We start from the raw sequence: 19,006 nt of genomic DNA, 5'->3' as shown, positions 1-19,006 counted from the left end.
CTATTCGGATGAATCAAATGAAATTAATTGCCAGTGTCAATTAATTGTTCTATATATGCACCTTTTCTTTTGAGAGGTAATGGAAGCATAATTCCTGGCCTACTCACCAATATTTTTTTAAAGATGGCCCTATACATTGTGAGATCTATATGGTTTACTTACACTATGTATATATTTGGTGTGTTTTCTTGAAAATATAGGCTGTGGTGAGGGTCCATTTGGAACATGGATCGAAAAACAAAGGAAATTAAAAGAAACAAAGAAAGGGGATATAAGCATGTAGAAAACAAAGGATTGAAAAAACAAACAAATTTTGCAGTAATGAATGTTTGGTTGTGTTCTTTTGGAAAATGTATGGTAAGAGCTAGTAGATTTGTCTTGATCCTAGCTGGCAAATTAAGGAATGACCTCGGAGTGAATGTTAGGGCCCGTTTGACACAACTCCAGCTTCCAGCTCCAACTTACTTAGAGCCGGAGTTGTGCCAAACGGTATATATTTTATTTTATTTTTTTGAGCGGAGCTGGTAGCACTGCTCCTTAAAAAATAAACTATAGGAATGGAGCTAGTTTTTTGCTGCTCTACAGCCCTACTCCACGCCAAAAGACCCATTACCCTTTGTTATTTTATTATAATTACTCGAATTTGCCACTAATGTGGGACTATATATTATTACTAAATATTTATATTATATGTTAACTGTTATATAGAATTTTATAACCATATAGTTGTGTTGTTCAAATTAAAAAATAATCGGTATTTAATTATATGAAAAAGAAACATAACTAAATTATGACTTAACCATGACTCCATATGATCCACAAGGGTATTATTGTCAATATACTTCGTATCCTCTCTTTTAGGAGTTCTGGAGCAGACCAAGCTAGCCAAACAGTTTTGATCTGCACTCCAGCTCCCACAGAAGCAGCTCTCACTGAAGTTGGAGTTTGAAGTTAGGATCTGGAGTTCAAAGCCCTACCAAACAGGCCCTTATTATAAGTTCCTATATATTTGCCCTAAAACAGCGGGGAAGGAGATTCTTTTCTATATTTTTCCTTTTGCTCATCCTACGAAGGGTTTGCGTTACCGCAGTAACCGTGCCCTCCAAGGAGGGCACGGCTTCAGTAAGTCGCGGTAACCGAGTTTAAATTTGAGAAGAATTTAAAAAACTTGAGGAAATTTTATAAAAAAATATATATATGTTGTATATGTTAATATATAGTGTAGTTTTGTCAAACAAATTCATGAAAAAATGTATTTTCGGTGTAATTAAAAATCATAAACGAGAATTTCGGGAAACAAAATTAAAAAATAGCCTATTGCAAATAATATTTCATAGAAAGATAGTCAAGAATATTTTGTTGTTAAGTCATTATTAATTTACACTAGTCACTAGGGTACATAATGTTGAAATACAAATATACAACGATGGATATATGAAAAATATGTATGGAGAAAAATTATACGTGCACGTTAGTAATAATTGGTAGTAAGTATAATTGTGACGCATCAATCAAAATGAAGTTGTTGTTACTTGTTATTGGTGTGAATTATTTGGTGAAGGGTGAGGTGTATGTCTGTATATTGCAATATAGAAAAGGTCATGTGAAAATTTTCTTGTTTTCCTAAAACATGTTCTATTTTCCTATTTTTTCCTATATCACAACTCACAAATATAGCCACAAAATATTTTTCTATTTTTCATGTATTTTTTAAGAATTTTTTTTTGCATTTGACATCATACACGCGGTTTCCTCGCGGTAACCGCGGTTTCGGCTAAAAAACCACGGGAAACTACGGTTTCCTTTGTTCTCATGCGTTGTTTCATCAAGAACTTACCGCGGTTATCGCGCTGTTAACGCCAGATTTTGGCAAATGGGCGTTATTGATTGAAACACGGTTATAAATCGAATCAGATGAGAAAGCTCGAATCGGCTGGAGGTGGGAAGCTGAACGCGATGGGATTGCAGCCGATGGAGTCCGAATCGGACAAGAATGGGAGTCCCATTGAACCCAAAAGATGGAGATAGGTTCGGTGTTTAACCGTGAGTCCGTGTAAATTAATTAGGATTTATCATGAAGTTTGTTTAGGATTCTGTTGTTTCATTAAAGTCCGAATAATGTAAAGTTAGTTAATAGTGGATTCTTATCGGTTAGTTGTTTCTCAGGGCTATAAATATAGGTGCCGGGGTCCTTGTAAAATATCTCCAGATCAATTTAACTTGGCGCATCGGCTCAAACCTTCGACTTGCTTGAGCTTTCGGCGCGGGGTTTGTCAGCTTCGCAATGTAAGTTCTAGTTCATCAAAACCCGTCGATCAACTAAGACAGAACTGTCTCGGTTAAATCCGATCTTCTGCTTGGTTGATCGGCGGGCTGAGTTCTATTATTACTTTTGATCTACGTTGATTTGAAGTGGTATTAGCACTCGTTCAGGTCTCTACGAGTTCCTCCTTTCGATCTGATAGCATTGTTCTAGTCAGCCTAATTCTGTCTCGATTCGGTTCCGATCAATCTGGTTTATTAGATTTGTATTGTCAAGTTGAGGCGTGGGTTCGTAGAGGCTTATTGCTAGAGTTTTAGCCAGCATTATTGTAAGTAGTCTGCCGATTGGTTGGTTAAACTTGTCGATCTTCATGTTTCTGTCGTTATATTATGCTGAACTACATACTGTCTCGATTAGGTCTGATCTATGTATGTTCAATATAATCTATCTATAGAAATATGTCTGATCGGCTGAGTTTAGTAGATCGGTTGGTGATTTACGCTGCTCTGACTATCTCATTATTCGTATGCTATAATATTTATCTGATCTTATGCGTAGTCATATTTAGATCTGTACTGTCTCGATTGAGTTCGATCTTCTAGGTCTAGGTTGGGCACGTATGTCGTCGGGTGTTATTGTTTCATGCGAATAATTAGTATAGCATTCCAGTTTACTGTACAAATTCCATATTTAGTCTTACATCGGCTAACAATTTAGCGGATGATAAATGTTGGAGCGGTCCAATCGGCCGATTAATCTTAAGACTCGGTTGGGTCCGATCTTTTAAGATTAATTTGTTGGTTGGCTTATCTAGTATTTATCCTGCTTATGGCTTAGCCGATTAGGCATATTTATAACTGTTATCACAAAATTCCTAAAAAGCCGATCATCTAGTCTATCAGCTAGGGTCCTGGAATGATATCGGCTATCCAGCTGATAGCGATTTCGGGGTTAACTGTTTTCCATGCTATATCTTGTTAGTTAGAGGATCAAACTGACTGGCACGCCCGGTATTTCTAAGAATTAGGTCCTGCACTGGAGTGGTCTAAGATTGATTCCCAAGCCTACGTGTGTGACCGTTGATTGTTATTTTCAGCGTCAACACGCGCGAAACGTGCAAAACTACACGGTAACCGCGTTTACCGTGCAGTTTTGAATTCAATTTTTTTTTGTTTTCAAATTCGTTGCGGTTTCCTTACGGGATCCGCGAGAGCGCGGTACCACGGTTTTTTGCGGGAAGATCGGTAAGGAGAACCCTGCCAAAGATATTTGCAATGATGTTTCTTATAGGATTTCATCCCTACATATTCTTCCTTCATTTGAAAGATTCATCGGTATATACTTGTGTCTGTAAAACCCATGATTGCACGGCTACTGAAATAATTTTCATAGGTGGTCAAAATGGGTTTTTTAGAAAGGAGGATGGGTCACCTATAAGAAAAGGCACATAAAAACTAACACTTTACACAAGCAAGTCCACAACTGTCCATGAATATTTTAGAAGACGGTTGCCATGGTGATGGGAGGGGATGCGTCTAGGACTTGGGTGGCTGGTAGTGAGCCCCGTCGTCTATTGGCCCACATATCAGCCACTATAACGTAAGTTAGAGGAGCCGGTTCCGATGGGAGGAGGGTGAGTATCGAGTGGGGAGAAGGCACCATTAACTGAAGTGAAATTTGAGGTGGACGATTGTTGAATGACTTCAATGACGAAGGATGAGGACTTAGGAAGGGTGGCTGGATTGGGAGGCACCTCGATCAGTTTGGTTGATGACTGTGTCGACGTTTTTTTAGGTGATTATGCTAGAATGTTCACGTTGTCAAATATGGTTTGACAGGTGGCTCTTTGAAGGGTGCTCGTAAAACTCATTATTCCTATGAAAATAATCCTATTTGTACATACAGACCAACTGACACAACTACCTATAAAAATCGTTCATATGTGGTTGTTGACTAGGAATTTACACTGAATTTTCACAAACATACCTTTCTTTTAGCCCTCGTGTAAAAATTAAGGGATGCTGCCAAGATGGTTTTTTAAGTGCCGTTGATTTCCTAGCAATAATACTCTGCTTCTACTTTGAAGAAACGTGATCGAAGTAATATGTACGTACGATATACCAGTAGTCAGATCACCGATTAATTTTAGACTAAAACAATTTATACTTTATTGTTTGCGGTTTTAAGGCAATACTCAATCACAAAATCTACATAAAATATTCTTAAAATTAAGCTCTAAAAGTTCATATTGTCCGCATCTTAAGCCGAAGGAATTAAACCAAGTAGACTCCTACTGCCTGTATGGCCGTATAGCTAGCTGCTCTATATATGTCTATATTGATGCGACGAAACAAATAAAGAGGAATATATATACAGACCATCGATCAAAGCATGCAGTCACTTCGATCGATTCGAACGACGATTCACCATATATGTTCGCCACTCAAGTGTGACTCCATTCGTATACTCCCTCTGATTTTTTTAATTTAACGCTGTTAATTTTTAAATCTATTATTTAATCGTCCTTCTTATTCAAAATTTTTGTGCACGTATGTAAAATTATCAGCCATGCTTAAAGTTTCTTTTAATACTAAGCCAAATCATAACAAAATAATTTATAGTTATATAAATTTTAAATGAGATTATTAGTCAAACGTAGACCTAAAAATCGATAGCGTCAGGAAAAAATGTGGAGGGGGTATATATTTGTGAGTTTGGTCAGCTTAGATCGTGTGGAAATGATGCGGCATTGCAAACTTGGGCCATGATATGTCGGATCATGCATCACACCCGACGGAATGAAGAGTAGAGGGCATCATGGAGCAATTGCATGCACTCACTAGCTAGGGCATCAAACGTACATTTGCACGTGTATTACGCCTGCTCCTCTAGCAGCAATTGAGATTCCTTTTTACAAGAGTTCGATCGCTTTTTGGTGCATTCAAATTATGGGTGAATTTGGAAACTAAGCTATTGATTTAACACGGTATTGTTAATTTTGACGTTATTTTAGATAATGGATTAAAACCCGGCCTCTGTACCAAATGGATGTACAGCCCACAAAGGTAATTGTAACATGTATATGGAAGGAATATGAATGTGTGGCTGGATTTGTAGTATATTCTCTCCATCCATCCAAGATTGATATACATATATTTCTTTTTACCCATTTGCTATTGATCAAACGCTGAATTTTTTTTCTTCAATCAAACACGCGCGCAATACAGGGGCCGTGTTTGTATGGGACTTTTGACTTACGTGTACGCCTTTAAATAATCATCCAACAACAGTGACCGGATTTAATTGATAGAATTATAATTTTTAAACATTTGATCAGTAGACGGACCCTTCTTTTTACGATTCGATAACCAGGTGACCATTTGCTACTCCGATACAGAATTTAAATGGCTAGATGTTGTTCTCCTTGGTCTCGCTGAACAACGTTACATGCTCATCAACATTGGATGGAGGGAATATAATGTACAAGATTACCAATCAAGTACGTACTTCTGAACACTGATCACATGCTTAGACCAGTTAGTTTAAGTTATTTATTAAGTTTATTTCCCAAAATATTTAAGTTATATCTACCATCAAAAGTAGATATTCTTACGAATAATCCATCCAATAATCTAAATCAAATGACGCCTAAATTAATGAGGCCAAATTGAATTTCAGGACATGTCCAACTTGCTTGTGAAGGTTCTCTCTAAGTGGTTCCGCATCAACTTTGTGACTTCTCCATGCATGCATCTTTAATGTGCATCATGCATGAAATAAAATAAATTTAACTGAAATAACATGATAAATTCGACCTGCTGTGTGCGTATTAATTGTGCTCATTCACATATCGTATAGATATTATAATATTTATACGGCCGTGCTCCAAAACTTAGGGAGCTCTAAATATTTTGCATGCCACCTTTGTACTTGTTAATCATAAATTAAATTGAACTAAATTAATCGCTCCACAACCAAAGATTGGACAAACAGTAGCTGAATTATATATATTTGACCCAGTTTCTTAATAAATCAGAAACCCCACCCCCATGTCACTGCTTTCCTATCTCACTGGGTTTTTTTTTTCTTGTAAAAAACCTAACTCTGATAAAGAAACTTGATCCTCTTTTGAGTCACATGGAGAAAGGTGCAGCGGAGACTTACATAATTAAACCTATAATTATTGTGATGAGCATGCAGTAATTGGGACTGGGAACCCCTAATGAGCTGCTCATAACGATGATTATACGAAATCTTTAGCTATCATGAAAGACATAAGAACTCGTTAAAGCTTGGAGACAAGAATGAGATACCCAGAGCCAATTTTCCAAGTGAAAAATTAATTAATTCTGCGGAGAAAAAGAACCTCATTATTAATACACACATTAAGCATGCTCCCCCTCCTGTTCTATAATTTTTATCGTTTTAGACAAGATCGAGATCAAACTTTAAAAACATCGATTACTTTTGAAAAATTTATAGATGAGTCTCAAAAAAACACTTTAATAAAATTAAATATTTGCTTTTTATATATTGTAAAGAAAATCACAGTGTCACTGATATCTCAATAACATGTGGGACACATATGAATCAATGACATGTGGTAAGGATGTTATATCTCTAATTTAGCAAAATTATAATGACAGACTTCAATTTTTCTCTATATTACCATGGCAGGAATTGTGTAAATAGGAGGGAGTGCCAGCTAAGCTAGCTGCCTGGCCTCTTTTAAGCTAAGTTGGAGACAGTCAGACAGAGAGATTAGTGAGGCTATTCACGAGGGCGACATGCGTACAAGAACAAGATGATGGCGATGATCGCTTTGTTTTCTTTTCTGGCCATCTTTTGCAAACTTTTTTTTTTGGCACTACTTTTTTCCTTCCGTTCTTTTATCCGGCCGGCCATCTTTCCTGCCTCTGCATTACCTTTCGTAATGTGTTACAGATCCTAAGGACAAAAGCTGACCAATTGAACCGTGCATTAGGGTAAGAAAAAAGGGCTTAATTAAAGCATGGCAATTACGCCAGAAGGTTAGCTTTTGTGTGTAAATCTGTGTTTATATGTAATATTAAATGCGTTCTTGTAATAGTATGTACTAACATTGAAGGAAAAAAAATGTAATTTACTTGAAGCGGGTATGATCAATTGGTCCCATCTCCCTAATTGTATCATAGTATACATCACAAACTGTGCTCTGCCTCGTCTTGAAATAGAGAATTAGTAACCGCAAATCACTAATTTATTAGAGAGGCAAAAGGCATGTGCTCAATCATAAAAAAGTTCTTAAAATATACTCATGCATGTATGCTGCACATACTTAGTTCAACCTATCTCTGTAGATACTTAGTTCAACCTATCTCTGTAGAGGTTATGAGGTGAAGATTTCCATAGTCCAATCTGACCTATTTAACATGGATTTTGGGACATGTGCATTTCTCTTATTAATGGAGAAAATACTTAATTTCTTTATTATTGCCATGTCATTATTCTGTCCTTTCAATAATTATAGGCTACGTGCATCCTACCTATGTTGAAAATGATAGTAACTGTATTATCTTGATATGATGTAACAGTTCAATATCATTAAAACTTCTTTAATCCAAAGAAACAAACCACTAAAACAATGAAGCTCAAATTTCACGAAAATCCATGGCTACAAGCTAGGCAAAAAGATGTCATATTCAAATAGGAGCTGTGCCCTTAAATACATAATGCATCACCTTTCTTGCCTGCAGTTATAAATCCAGCTACAAATTCTGAGGTTGATACACACCCATACACAGGAGTACCTGCACCTCACAAACAGCTTGTGGAATACACTTTTGGATTTCTAACTAAGCAATTCAATTCCATAAGAATTCACACCAGCCAGTAGCACAGTAGAAGCTAACTGTAGCATGTGAGAGCTAAGCAGAATCTCAGTTGTCTGAAGCATCAAGGTATGGAACAGCCAATGGGTCCCACCAGACATACAGGGAAAAAGAGAAAGATTAAAGGCAATGTTGGCATCATGAGGTTGTTTAAATCCAGTGTAGAGGGTAGCCCAGGGGCAGCCCCATCCAGAGGCAAAAAGGCTTTACAGGGCCATCCCTAAGTTCACAAGTGAGGCTCTCCTAAAATTCCTGTACTAATCATGGGGTTATATTAGCGATCTATGGTACAGTCAAATAGTTTCACCGAGTATAACAAATAATAGTAATTGCAAATATTTTTATGAGTTGACCACAGCAAGGTCATTAAGGCCTTGTTTAGTTCTCAATTTTTTCCAAAAATATCACATCAAATTTTTAAACACCTAAATAAAGCATTAAACATAGATGAATCAAAAACTAATTGTACAGTTATGGAAGAAATCTTGAGACGAATCTTTTGAGCCTAATTAAGCCATGATTAGTCATAAGTGCTACAGTAAACAACATATGCTAATGACGGATTAATTAGACTCAAAAGATTCGTCTCGCGGTTTCTAGACTACCCGTGAAATTCGTTTTTTCATTCGTGTCCAAAAACCTCTTTCGACATCCAGTCAAACATTCGACGTGACACTTTTCTCAAAAATTTTCTTAATCTAAACACCCCTAAAATCTATGCAATGAAAAGGTTATACTAAGTATTTACTCCCTCCATTTTATTTATTTGACACCATTGACATTTTCGATCTACGATTGATGGTGATTTTTTTTGCAAATATTTAAAAATATAAATCATACTTAAAGTACATTTAGTAATAGATTAAATCACAAATAAAATAATTAATAATTATGTAAATTATTCAAATAAGGTAAATAATCAAACATGTACTTATAAGTTAACAGCGTCGAATAACAAAAATGTTGGGAGTATGATTGAGCTAGCTACATGTTCCTATGACAATATATAACCATCGAATTGTTACTTGTTTACCCGTCTACAACGAAATTGAGAGAAAACATACGCCATACCATATTCCAGATAACAACCTTAGATTGGCGATATTGTAGCCATTACCTCTACCACCATCACGGCGACCATCATCTCGTCGAAACCCCACCCATAGCTGAAAGAAAAAGAACCCCGAGGGAGGGGGGGAGGAGGAGGAGCTTTTGCCCCGTGCAAATCTACTGTCCATCTTTCCCCAAAGGCGCACCTCTGCTCCCCCTCGTTTGCCCTGGATGGATGGAAGAAAAATGGCGGTCACCTCACCTCACCCAGCCACCCGATCATAGCCGCCTTGACTCACTGGCCCCATGGCTGGCAGGGGCTCACCTCAATTCTTTCCCTGTTTCATGGCAGCCTTGCACTGCAGCCTGCATGCAGAGGGGAGAGAGAGAGAGAGGAAGGCCCCCACAGCCTATCCTCTCTCTCACTCACTCTCTGGATCAGATCAGATTTCAGATCCGTGTTGGTGATGGCATTATGCATGGGCACAAATCAAGGCTGCAATGATAACCCATGAAACATGGGATGGGGGGTGTGTTAAAGCAGCGGAGGATTCAGTAGAGGCGAGATGCAGAGCATGAGTGCAGGAATTGGGAAGTGAAGCGAAGTTCAGAGTTCAGGGAATGAATGCATGGATGGATGGATGGATGGATGGACAGACAGGCTAGATGTTTTGCACGCATGCATGCATTACTGCAAACCTGAATGATGATGGCATTGTAAGAGCGCTTGGGGGGGTGGTCAGCTTGCTTCAATTGTGCCATCAGATCACTTCAAAGATTTTTCAGGAGTGAAGAAAAGCATAGTAGCTTCAGTCTTCAGAGAACGAACAGCTGGGTCCCTTGGAAATTCAGAAATGTGTAGGTGATTCAGATTCAAACATTGTGATATGATCTCAACTTATTTATGTAATGCACTAAAAATACAAGAGTAAGTAGAGTATATATAAATGGTTGTTTGCAACAGGTTTGAATAAGTATGTTCCTGGAATAATAGTGGCTGGGATAGCAACATTTCAGAAGGAACTTTGCCTGGACTTCTGAACTGGTGGTGAGCATGCAAGTCCTGCTTCCAATGAAAGCACTCATGGACCCCTCACACATCAATGATTGGAAATCAAGGGCGTGTCTGTTATACTGATGGTTCTGTTATATATGTTACATGGAAGAACCGAAACTAATGGACTGTTAACTTATGTCCATATGAGGCTAAACTGAAGCTCCAAACTAAGTTCCAAATTAATGAATCCTGACAATAACTCATGATAGACAAATTGTTCGTGTAAACAAAACATCACAAGAAAACAGAAGTAAAAGTAATGAGTGGTGACAAATTCTTGCATATATGCAAATACAGAAGTGAAGTTGTTTTCTTTTCAAAAAACTACATGTAGAAAAAATGGCAAACTCAGCTGAATTGAACTAAATATCCATGGACGTGATCATGTCAGACTAGAGCATTGTGTATAGGACTGATTTAGTAAACCATTAAACAAGGCAGAAGCAGATTATGAAAGCTACTTACAAGGCATGGGCAGATTATGAAAATTACAGGTGAAGTTACATGCCATTCACGCGCCAGTCAGACAAAATGCCATTCTTGCTTGGACGGTAGTTTTTCAGGGTGTTGCAAACTTGCAGTAGGAATTTTGCTGTGCACCTCTTCCATCTCTGTTCTCAGCTGGCTTCAAGAGACATACAGATCAGCATCAAAGCAATTGTTTTCTGGGAGCAAGATCACACAACGTGTACCAAAACAAAGGTGAACAAACACAGTACTGCAAGCCCGTCTAAGAAGTAACAACAGAAGGTGAGTAAAGCTGGTATCAGGTACAAGTTCAAAATTATTGCAAGTAGAGATGGGAGTGAACTGAACCGAATATATGGGTACCCCTAGTTGAACTATATTTTCATAAGCAGCGAAAAAAATATCGTATCAGAGAAACAACAAAATATACCACACAACACACATCAAACACAATTGTCTGAGATTATGATAATTATGATACTGCTGGATTACCTGTAATTAGAGAGTACAGGTTTTCCCGAAATACTAGGAAGCATAGGTTGCATACATTGGGAAGTGGAAAAATTGCATGTCACACATGGTTCATATATAACAAACAGGAGTTCATAAGTAAGTAGGTCATGCAGCAACCAGTTCACACAAGTAGCTTGTACGAATAATTCATATGATAAGCAGGCAAACAAGTAGTGCAGCTCAAACTGATCATCGAGCTATGATCTCAGTCTGCAAGATCGAGATTTATTCTTTTTGTTGCCCAGTCATACCATTAAGGTCCACGTTCATAATTCTCTCCTCTCTCCATCTGGAATTGCAACTTCAATCTCTTTCTTTCTATTAAATCTTCCTGAAATTCTAACTCTTATTTCCCTGTTCCAATCTCTTTCTTTCTATTAAAATTTTTCAAAGCGCTTATCTTTCTTGGACACCTTTATAGCATTAAGCTCTCTCATATTCAACCAAATACTATTCAATGCGACAATGACCAGATTTGTTTCACTTGCAGAGGAAGTGCTTTCAGTTTCACTTGAAGTTTCACCTGTACAAGATGAGTAATCTGCAGAAAGAAATATGTGTTATTAAATTTGCTCATGTAAGCCTCATCTTTTCGCTTGCTTAAAAGCTAGAATTTGAATTATAAAACTTAAATTTAGAGTTAATTTTGGGGGTTTTCATTGTAGTTTATTTTTTAGTCTTTGCTTTTAGATCGCTAAGAATTAATTTGCTTTATTTTTCATTGTAGTTTATGTAAAGCTAGAATTAATTTTGGGGTTTTTCAATATAAAAGTTTTACCCATAAATTATTTTTTAATTATTCATAGGTCATTTTTCTTATGCTTAATTTCAGCAAAAAAAATGAGGCATAGATAAAGCTAAAAGCAATTTATCAGATTGATACATAACTAATCTTTCTCTGTCATCCTACTTTGCATTCTATTCTAAAATCCGCTCACAGCAACCAAAAAACCTGTTAATCTATTGTTGGATGGTACCCCAACGGTTGGATAGAGAAACCCTCGCCTAGTAAGAGGCACAAGTTTGTTCATTCCTTACAGCTAGAACCAAACTTGTATTCAGCCAAGCGGACACCAACAAATTACTACCTCTGTATTTTAACAGATGATCATTCGTCTTATTCAAAAAATTTATATAATTATCATTTATTTTGTTGTGATTAGATTTATTATAAAATGTATTTTAACTGTAACATAAACTTTTACATATTTTCTCAAATTTTTTGAATAAGACGAATGATCAAACGTATGAAAAAAAGTTAACAGCATCATGTATTAAAATACGGAGGGTCGGAGGCGGTATCTTTTATTTCTCAAGAGAAAATGTTTGATCCTTTGTTTTGGCCTCATGGAGATCAGTAGATGGTAGCTTCTACCAGTGTCTTTGGTTCCTCTCTCGACGTCACCCCAGCCTCCACATCCGCCTTGTGCACCTCCCCACCTCGTTGCCATTGATGGACATGGCTGCTCGGCCTCGTCCACCTCCCCACACACATCCCTGCCGTTGGGCTGGAAGAGGAACAGGAGCGAATGGCCAGTGCAATGACCGCCCTGCCACCGCACTTGGAGTTCAAGATGGATGGGGTACTGGATGAACAGATTTTACGCAAGGAGATTACCATTACTGACTATAATGAACTATAGATTGCACTGAAAAGCTAACTGGACCTTGCTCTCAATCACAGCAGCAGGTGTCTTTGCAACTGCAAGAACTTCTATATAACTAGAGAGCAGCTCAACCACCTAAACTGCGCAAATGGCATCGACAAAATTAAGTAAATGGGGGCATCTACAATCGAGCGATTTTGGCTGCAATTGATTCTAGTAGCTGCGCATCTCATCAATCGACTCGGCGCATCTCCAGTGATCTAACATTGTAAAGATATCAAAAGCTTAGATTCCACCAAACCCTAGGGCTTAAACGAACCAACGAGCGCACGCCCGCACCGCTCCTCGACCTACACACATGGGTTTGTGGAAACCGCAGTCAAAACGAGGAGAGAGAGAGACGGAGCGAAGGAAGCACGCACCTCGGTGGGGGCGATGCGGCGGCGGCTAGGCCTCCTCGCCGCAGGAACCGAGTCGGAGTCGGCGGCGGCGTCGGCAACGAGGAGTCGGCGGCGGGGCTGGGGCTACCGAACCCCGTCCTCCCCGCCACCGCGTTCTCGCCGGAGCTGATCCCATCCGAGGAGGCCGGCGGCGAGGGGTCGGGGTCGGGGGCTGAGGTGTCGCTTGCGGGGAAGGGGGTCGCCGGCGTCCATGGGGGATCGAGGCGAGGCGAGGCGAAGCGCGGGGCGGAGGAGGGAGGAGGCATTTTCGTTTTCGCGGGATTTTTACTCTCCTCGTCAAATTTTGGTCTCCAAATTTTCGTTTTCTTCCACTTTGCTTCGGATTAAATTAGAGTAAATTGCACTTTTCACCGGCGAGAATGTGTAATGTTTCATTTTGCTCTAGATTTAGCACATATTTTTATATTACGCTTGGTTGTATTAAAATAAGTTTCACTTAACACCAGGATACGTACATCGTAAACTCAATAAAATTCCACGAAATCTTATACAACCCGAGTGAAAGTTTATGAAAGATAGTCTAAGTTTTTAATAAGATTTATTCCTATTTAAAAAGATATCTCTCCAATTATATGATATAATCTTGTGCAAATTAAAACTCATTTCAATGTATCGTGGTGTTAAGTACAAGTATTTTACTAAACCTAGCATAAAATAAAACAAGATTCACACTACCCAGTGCAAAGTACAATTTACTTACTTTGCATGGAGTGAAACATGTTATATTTTACCTTGCACTAGTTTTAACATAAAAGTTTTTGCATTAGCGTATACTAAAGAAATAAGTTTTGCTTAACGTAGGCCAAATGAATCAAACCTACATGCCTTCTCTTCTTTAAATAATTGTCACTAAATACTATTCACTTTATAACTTTGACCTCTCGTCTTCTTTTAAAAAAAAAGTGTACTTAAATTTAGTCATATTGATAATGTAGCTTTCATTAATTATAAACTAATTATTTAGAAGTTATTAACGATCGAAATTAAAACATATATGGTTAAAGTGACAAGTATTTGAACCCGGAGGTAGTAAATTTTATGAGAAGGACATAGAATATGAATGAAACATAGTCCAAGTTGAGCAGGCTCATACTCCATCAATCAATCCATGCATATTAAACTGTTGTATTTTACACAATTCCGAAATTGTTACATAATGCCCTTCCCCATGATAGAACTACGTCCTTCCCCCAGCCCAAGTGCACAAAGCATTCCCAAATTCATAGCCAATCCAACAAATAAGTTAGAAACTACGCAACAATCTACACTGCCGGTTTGCGGTAGAGCCAAAATCTAGCTAAATTTTAGCACTGCCAATTTATTGGATTGGTCGGGTAGAGTTATATTGTCCATATGTTTGTGAGGTGCGTAGAGACATTGTGAGGTGGTGCATCGTCGACCATTGATCAAGAGAGATAATGTACTGAGTAAAATTATAATAATTGATGGTATTGGAGTAATTAAATAACAAAGTGATGGTAATTTTGTCTTGTGTAAATACATTCATGGCTCCATGGGCATCAAAGCAATACCGATCAATCAATTTACAGATTCGTATTAGAATGCGGGAAGGCACAGGAGATTATTGTTCTTCTCTGCATCTGTTCATTCTCTAGGATTTGAGTACATGCCCCAATCAAATTAAGCACCAGGATAAGAATTAGCATACAGTTAGCCTTTTTATTTTATTTTGAAGCGGAAACATTTTTCCAAAGAAGACTCGTAGGTCTGAATGCAAAGTTACATACTGAACATGTATGCGTTTTTCTCCTTGGTGATACACCGTGTAATCAGAATAATATTGTTAGAACAGTATAATATCGTATTTTTGCTGCATGTGAAAATACTATCTTTTAATGTATGATAATGAAAACAGAGTTGATGCAGCTGCACTGTAATTTTCATTGCTTTCATTGGCAAGTAAGTTTATAGGTACACAGTTACTCTGATGTACTCTATCCACTTCGACAATTCCTATTGTTTTGGACAACATCACAGTCTCAAAATCTATCTTTAGACCACATGTTTATCCAAAACGATATGAATTATCAATCTAGAGGGAGTAGCAAAATAAGGGTCAGTAGAGGGCTTATATTCAATGTTCTGTTAAGATTGTCAGTTACGTGTCTTTTGCCTTTCCTAAATACTTTAACCGTCAGTCTCTGACACAAACAAATTCAGGGTGTTGTAGTGCCTATTGATTTCATGTCTAAAATCCATGATGCGTCTACCACACTTATTCGCTTTCTAGCCGGTTCATGGCCTACATACACAAACAAGTTCGGTTAGGGTTTATTTTTTAAATAAATTGCACGCAATAAGATACAAGCAACATACATGTTATCTTCTTATATTTCAGCCTTTGTAATGACACTTTCATAAATGTCAGGTATCATTAAGGGGTTTGTTGCACTGAATCGTGTCAAGGCACACCTAAGCACCTTGTGTGTAACCTACAATGAAAACTAGAGATGCACCACCACAACGAGTAGATGCCCCTGAACAATCACTTGGAGGGACCCCATGAGAATGAACACATACTTATTTATTTTAGACTTAGTAGGCCAACTGAAACGTCATCTAACATCATAGAGATAAAAGACAACAAACAGTTAGAATGTTTCTAGCTGAATCGGTATAGGATACATGAATCAGAAAGCGAGAGATGTAGAAAATAGATCTTAGGTATTTATTCGATTGATTGGTTATTGATTGAATTGACTTTGGAACCCTATATTTACCATAGGAGTGATCTTGCATCTATTACGTTTAGAGAATAAAGATTAACTAGGACTCTTTATCTTTCTTAAGTGGACTCGAAGTTAGAACTATGGTCTGGTCGTAGTGCACCATTTGGTCTGGCGAGCCACACAACACCGGATATACCTCCTTCCTCAGGGAAACTCCGATTTTTGTCAAATTATTTCTTGAACTTGCTTTAGATATTATACCTAATTTTGGTGAAAACGGATCTGTATATTTTAGTCTAAAATCTTTTTAAAATAATTCACCATTGTTTGTTTTTCATCATTTTTTGTCCATCATTGGATGAGCCATCAAAGGTGCTGCCAAAAGAATTCGTTGGGCTTCTTTAGGATTTGTTAACGAGTATGTTCTACTAAAGGCCCATTAAGGCCTTGTTTGATTGGGCTAGGAACGGCTGGGGTCGGGCTAAAATCTCCGTGGTATACATGTTCGGTTAAACCTAGTAGGGATTCTATCCCAGTCCATCCTAGCACTTTTCCATTGTCTCCGGCAAGAAATCATCTCCACCGGAGACGTGGAAAATATCCGTGCGAGTTGCGACGCGAGAAAAGGAGAGGCGAGACGCGGTACGACGCTGGGCGGCGTGCAGCCGGCGGCGACGCAGCTTGGAGGCGACGGACGGCAGCTCTCCCCTCCGGCGGCTCTCCCCTCCTTGACGGTAAGTTCTCTCCTCCTCTCCCCTCTCTCCGGGGTTAGGGTTCCATGCATCTCGCCGTTGAGCCGTTGAGCCTCCAGCTCGCCGTTGAGCCGCCTGATCTCCCTCCTGTACTTGCTCGGGAAATACCTGCACGGCTGCACCACACCGGCACAGGCGACACCACCACCGATCCAACAAACAAACACCATTTCGTCAGCCATTGCACCTTGCATTGTAGTTCTGAGCTACCACCAAAAATTTTCTTTAATTAATCGCTAATTTTATAGTTGTAGATACATCTGGACTTTAGCAATAAATCCTGTTTTGCCGGTGGAACACATTGCTTTGTCAAATGATCTTGACTATTAACTGAAGGGTACAACCTCTCCTTACTGTCCTTTGAGGCTTCTCTGATGTAAGTCTTGCATATTTACTTCTGAATATTGCTGCAGCATGTTCTTTGTTCAAATGCTCAAATAAATGTGTTTCTTAAAGAAACTCTTCCTGCAAACAATGAACGATTTATGTTAAGTACTCCCTCTATTTCACAATGTAAGTCTTTCTAGTATTGTCTATATTCATATAGATGTTAGTGAATCTAGACATATATATAAAGTATATACAATCGTCCATCAATGAATTTAGACAAACCCAGAAAAACTTGCAATATGAAACGGAGGCAGTACTTCTCTAGAAAGACCAAGCTTTATCTGTTGCAACCTCTCCTTACTGTCCTTTGAAGCTTCACATGCTTGCAATGCAAATGCTAATCTCACGAGTTATGTGATTTACACTTTTCATCTAGTTAGTCATGCTGTCTCGTCATTTCTTGGTTCAGTTACGATGGATGATGACCATTCGGGAAAATAAAACCTTTATCCTGCACTAGTGTTTGAATGCCTTATGCCAGATTTTTAGTAATTGTGTGTCAATATTGTATAGCAGTATCTGCTGGATAATTCATCAGTTTAGGATTTTTCTGAATTGTTATATGTGGTATGTGCTGTTGTTTCAGTGATGACAAGTTAGAGCTATGAATTTTGTTCCCTGGCTGGTTAATTTGCTGTTGGTGCCTGAATTGGTAGGAAGAGTATATGATTCTGGGTTTTGTGACACTATCCTTGACCTTCTCTCAGGAACATAACTTGGAAAAAAGTATAAATTGTTATACAATTGAGAAAAAAAAAACAGTCATCTGGGGTTTGCAGGAGGGTAATTGAAGGCAGCTACAACATTCAAGAATGATGATAGTGTTCTTGGCTGATTGATGATTTTTTTTAGTAGAGTGATTCTTGTTTCTTTTGATTCTCTAATTTATGACTGCCATCCTTTACCAAAAAAAAAATAGTTAGCTGATAGTTCTGAAGGTGTAGGTGATTCTCATTAAAACTAAATTTTACATACTGCTATAGAATAATTTTTTGTTATGCCGTAGAACAATAGGCAAATCTTAGCATTTTATTATGTAGATAAGAATTTAGAAATTGTAGAACCGGATCAAAATATGGATCAGAAAAGGTATGGAATCTTCACATTTAAAGTTGGGAGTAGCTCAGCATTCAGGCGGCTGCTGCTGCTACTTCACCTTCCTGATTCAGTCAATAAAAATTCACCATGTAGCTACCAAAGATCCTTCTAAAATCTACGTATTGATTGATTGTTGTTTAGATATTTCTCTTATTTTTTCCCAGGTAGAATATATTATTGATTTAGAATTGAAAACTAAAGGAAACTTCTTTTTCCCTTGCAGGCTTTATACTGCTTATGTTTTTTAGGTTATGCCCACGTCTTTCCCTGCACTCAAATTCTGTTGTACGGGTCTAATTAACCCCCAAAATTTACAGTATGTGAAAAAGTAGGTCCAACGGTGGCATAGTCATATATAATAGTTTGGTTCAATTTTTTTAAAAATATCAGTGGCACCCATTTAGATTATGGTTGAAATTTTAAATGATTTGGATTATTGATGAAACTAAATTGCATAATCTAGAAACATACATAGTTGGCGATTCCCTTATCTGAAGCCTAGTCCATTTGTATAAAAGACCAATCAGACCATCTCACTTTTTTGTCCTCTTTTTATAGAGCAAGACTAAGAAAAAAGTCCACGTATCGCTCACATAAAAAGTCAACAAAAGACAATTCAAGCTGAAACATCCCTTAGATCTTGTTCGGTTATTTAGGATTTAATCCCAAAAGGGAATCTATCCAGAAGGGGATTGGTGAATTCTTCCCATGTCACTCAAACCCTATGGAGATAAAATCCCTTGCTTTCTTCAAAACCCTCCCTATAAACCATGTTTTGGTTTTGGCT

General features: G+C 38.0%; 1 protein-coding gene and 1 long non-coding RNA gene across 5 annotated transcripts; one reads left to right on the top strand and one right to left on the bottom strand.

Annotated features, from left to right (window-relative positions):
* Positions 1 to 9,080: 9,080 nt before the first annotated feature.
* On the bottom strand, positions 9,081 to 13,550 carry LOC107305258 (vegetative cell wall protein gp1-like). Of its 4 annotated transcripts, XR_005812698.1 has the most exons (5): positions 13,251 to 13,550; positions 10,706 to 11,762; positions 9,883 to 10,022; positions 9,509 to 9,679; positions 9,081 to 9,410 (listed from the first exon to the last, which is right to left on the bottom strand). XR_005812698.1 is itself a non-coding variant. In XM_040528627.1 (3 exons), exons 1-3 carry the CDS (start codon positions 13,532 to 13,534, stop codon positions 10,763 to 10,765), a joined length of 405 nt encoding a protein of 134 aa, XP_040384561.1. In that variant the 5' UTR covers positions 13,535 to 13,550; the 3' UTR covers positions 10,515 to 10,762. The 4 variants fall into 4 exon arrangements, 1 of the variants encoding a protein (XP_040384561.1); XR_005812697.1 differs by having other exon boundaries at positions 9,081 to 9,679; XR_005812696.1 differs by having other exon boundaries at positions 9,081 to 10,022; positions 10,706 to 10,865; positions 11,745 to 11,762.
* A 2,978-nt stretch (positions 13,551 to 16,528) lies between these two features.
* Positions 16,529 to 18,742, top strand: LOC121055778. Its single transcript, XR_005812791.1, has 3 exons — positions 16,529 to 16,713; positions 16,980 to 17,107; positions 18,443 to 18,742. It is a non-coding gene; the product is annotated as an uncharacterized LOC121055778 (long non-coding RNA).
* The last annotated feature ends 264 nt before the right edge of the window (positions 18,743 to 19,006 follow it).

The sequence above is a fragment of the Oryza brachyantha genome, chromosome 11 (assembly GCF_000231095.2).
Source record: "Oryza brachyantha chromosome 11, ObraRS2, whole genome shotgun sequence".
Lineage (NCBI taxonomy): Eukaryota > Viridiplantae > Streptophyta > Magnoliopsida > Poales > Poaceae > Oryza > Oryza brachyantha.
The sequence above is the reverse complement of the archived record's forward strand: the minus strand, read 5'-3'. Positions and strand labels throughout refer to the sequence as shown.